General features: G+C 51.4%; 1 protein-coding gene across 1 annotated transcript in view; it reads left to right on the forward strand.

The window, feature by feature from the left end:
* The window catches only part of PINK1 (PTEN induced putative kinase 1), a 16,548-nt gene that overhangs the window by 7,962 nt on the left and 6,795 nt on the right, over window positions 1–1,791 (forward strand). Inside the window, exon 3 of the mRNA XM_010005221.1 lies at window positions 276–379. Coding sequence (XP_010003523.1) covers window positions 276–379 — 104 coding nt within the window. The remainder of the gene's footprint in view (window positions 1–275; window positions 380–1,791) is intronic.

Here is a 1,791-nt window from a genome sequence, read left to right on the forward strand (position 1 = left end):
AATTCTTTGGTGTGAGGGTGGGGAGAGCCTGGCCCAGGTTGCCCAGGGAAGCTGTGGCTGCCCCATCCCTGGCAGTGTTGAAGGGCAGGTTGGATGGGGCTTGGAGCAGCCTGGGCTGGTGGGAGGTGTCCCTGCCCATGCAGGGGGTGGGACTGGATGATCTTGAAGGTCCCTTCCAACCCAAACCATTCCATGATTCTATGATCTGCTTTCAGTCTGTACAAGGCAGGTGATTCTGGAGCCTAAAGCATCCTGGTGTGTGGTTGCTGTTGCAGGCTGGTTCCTCAAGTGAAGCCATCCTGGATGCCATGGGCCGGGAGCTGGTCCCAGCCACGGGAGCTGCTTTATCCGGGGAATACGGAGCCATCCCTGCCTGCAGGTACAGCCCCAGTGGGAATGGTGCTGCTTCTCCACTGCTGATGGGAGGATTTTACCCATCACTTAATACACAGCACATCTGAATGGTCAAGAAGGTGGCCAGAGGTTTCTGTAGTAGTTCCTGAAGGTAGAGAAAATTAAGCCCCGGGGTTTCCTCCTGGCTCAGGAGGGGTGTGTGTGTGTGTGTCTAAACCACAGTGTCTTCACACCTCAGCCACCCTGCAGGGACAGGCTGTTTGGCTGCCCAGAAAGGTGTTGGTGGGGTACACAAATAATTGGGGACCAATCAGGGTCTTGGCTGTGGCCAGACATGTCTGTGTTCCTTGCTTCAGTTTCCCCACTTGTTAACTGCAGAATTAAAGGCTGGGAGGAGCTGCTTCTGTTAAACATCATCTCCTTGTGCATCATGCTGCTTTTTAGCTAGGGAAACAGACACCTACAATCAGTAAGTTTGACTGTGTTAAACAATTTGACTGTAGTACAATCTGACTGTACTTATTTCAGAGCTGTTTGGGTGCAGAATGGGTGCTGGGCAGGGAGGTGGAAACTGTTCTAGTGCAGGGAAACCAGTGAGAAGGATGCAAAATGACTCACTTCCTCCACTTTCACCCAGGTAAGGAGTGAGCAAACAGCCTGAAGGTGGGAAATTGCCCAGAAATTTTAAAATTACCTCGAGTGAGCTCTTTTTTTTTGGTTGAAAAATGCCTCTTTTTGCTCGACTGCAGTCTGCAGCCCAGATTGTCTGATGTAAATTTCAGCTCCATCCCAGCAGCTGCTAGAAATGAATAATGGATGCTGTGTGGTGCAGCCTTGCAGCTGAAGTGGTGTCTGGCATTCAGGGGAGGAGAGGGGGGGGAGAGATGTGTTTTGCAGACCCAGAGAGGTACCCTGCCTTTGTAGGGAGTGCTTCTCCCCTGTGCTGCAAGGTAGAGGGTCTAAATTGATATGCCTGGTGGGAAGCTGACCTTTATTTTATGTCTAGTAAAGTAATTGTGTTTGGGTTGGTTTTTTTCCTCTGTTGTAGTTCTTGTTGAGCTGAGGAGCAGCCTGTGATTAGCTCTGCCTTTGTTAGCAGCATGGAAGGGCTTGGAGGGTTTGAATGGAATGAAAGGTTGTGTGTTAAGTGTGAGAGTTTCCAGCAAAGCTGCTTTTGCTGGGGAAGCTCCAGTGTTTCCTGTTGGACACAGGCAGATCCAGTGACAGCAAAGTCCTGTGGACAGCCAAGTGGTCTGTGTAGCCCCTGCAGACAGCACTGCCTTGAGGATCATAGGATCATAGACTGGTTTAGTTTGGAAAGGACGTTAAGAACATCTAGATCCCACCCCCTGCATGGGCAGGGACACCTCCCACCAGCCCAGGCTGCTCCAAGCCCCATCCAACCTGCCCTTCAACACTGCCAGGGATGGGGCAGCC

The sequence above is a fragment of the Chaetura pelagica genome, unplaced genomic scaffold (assembly GCF_000747805.2).
Source record: "Chaetura pelagica isolate M959 unplaced genomic scaffold, ChaPel_1.0 scaffold159, whole genome shotgun sequence".
NCBI lineage: Eukaryota > Metazoa > Chordata > Aves > Apodiformes > Apodidae > Chaetura > Chaetura pelagica.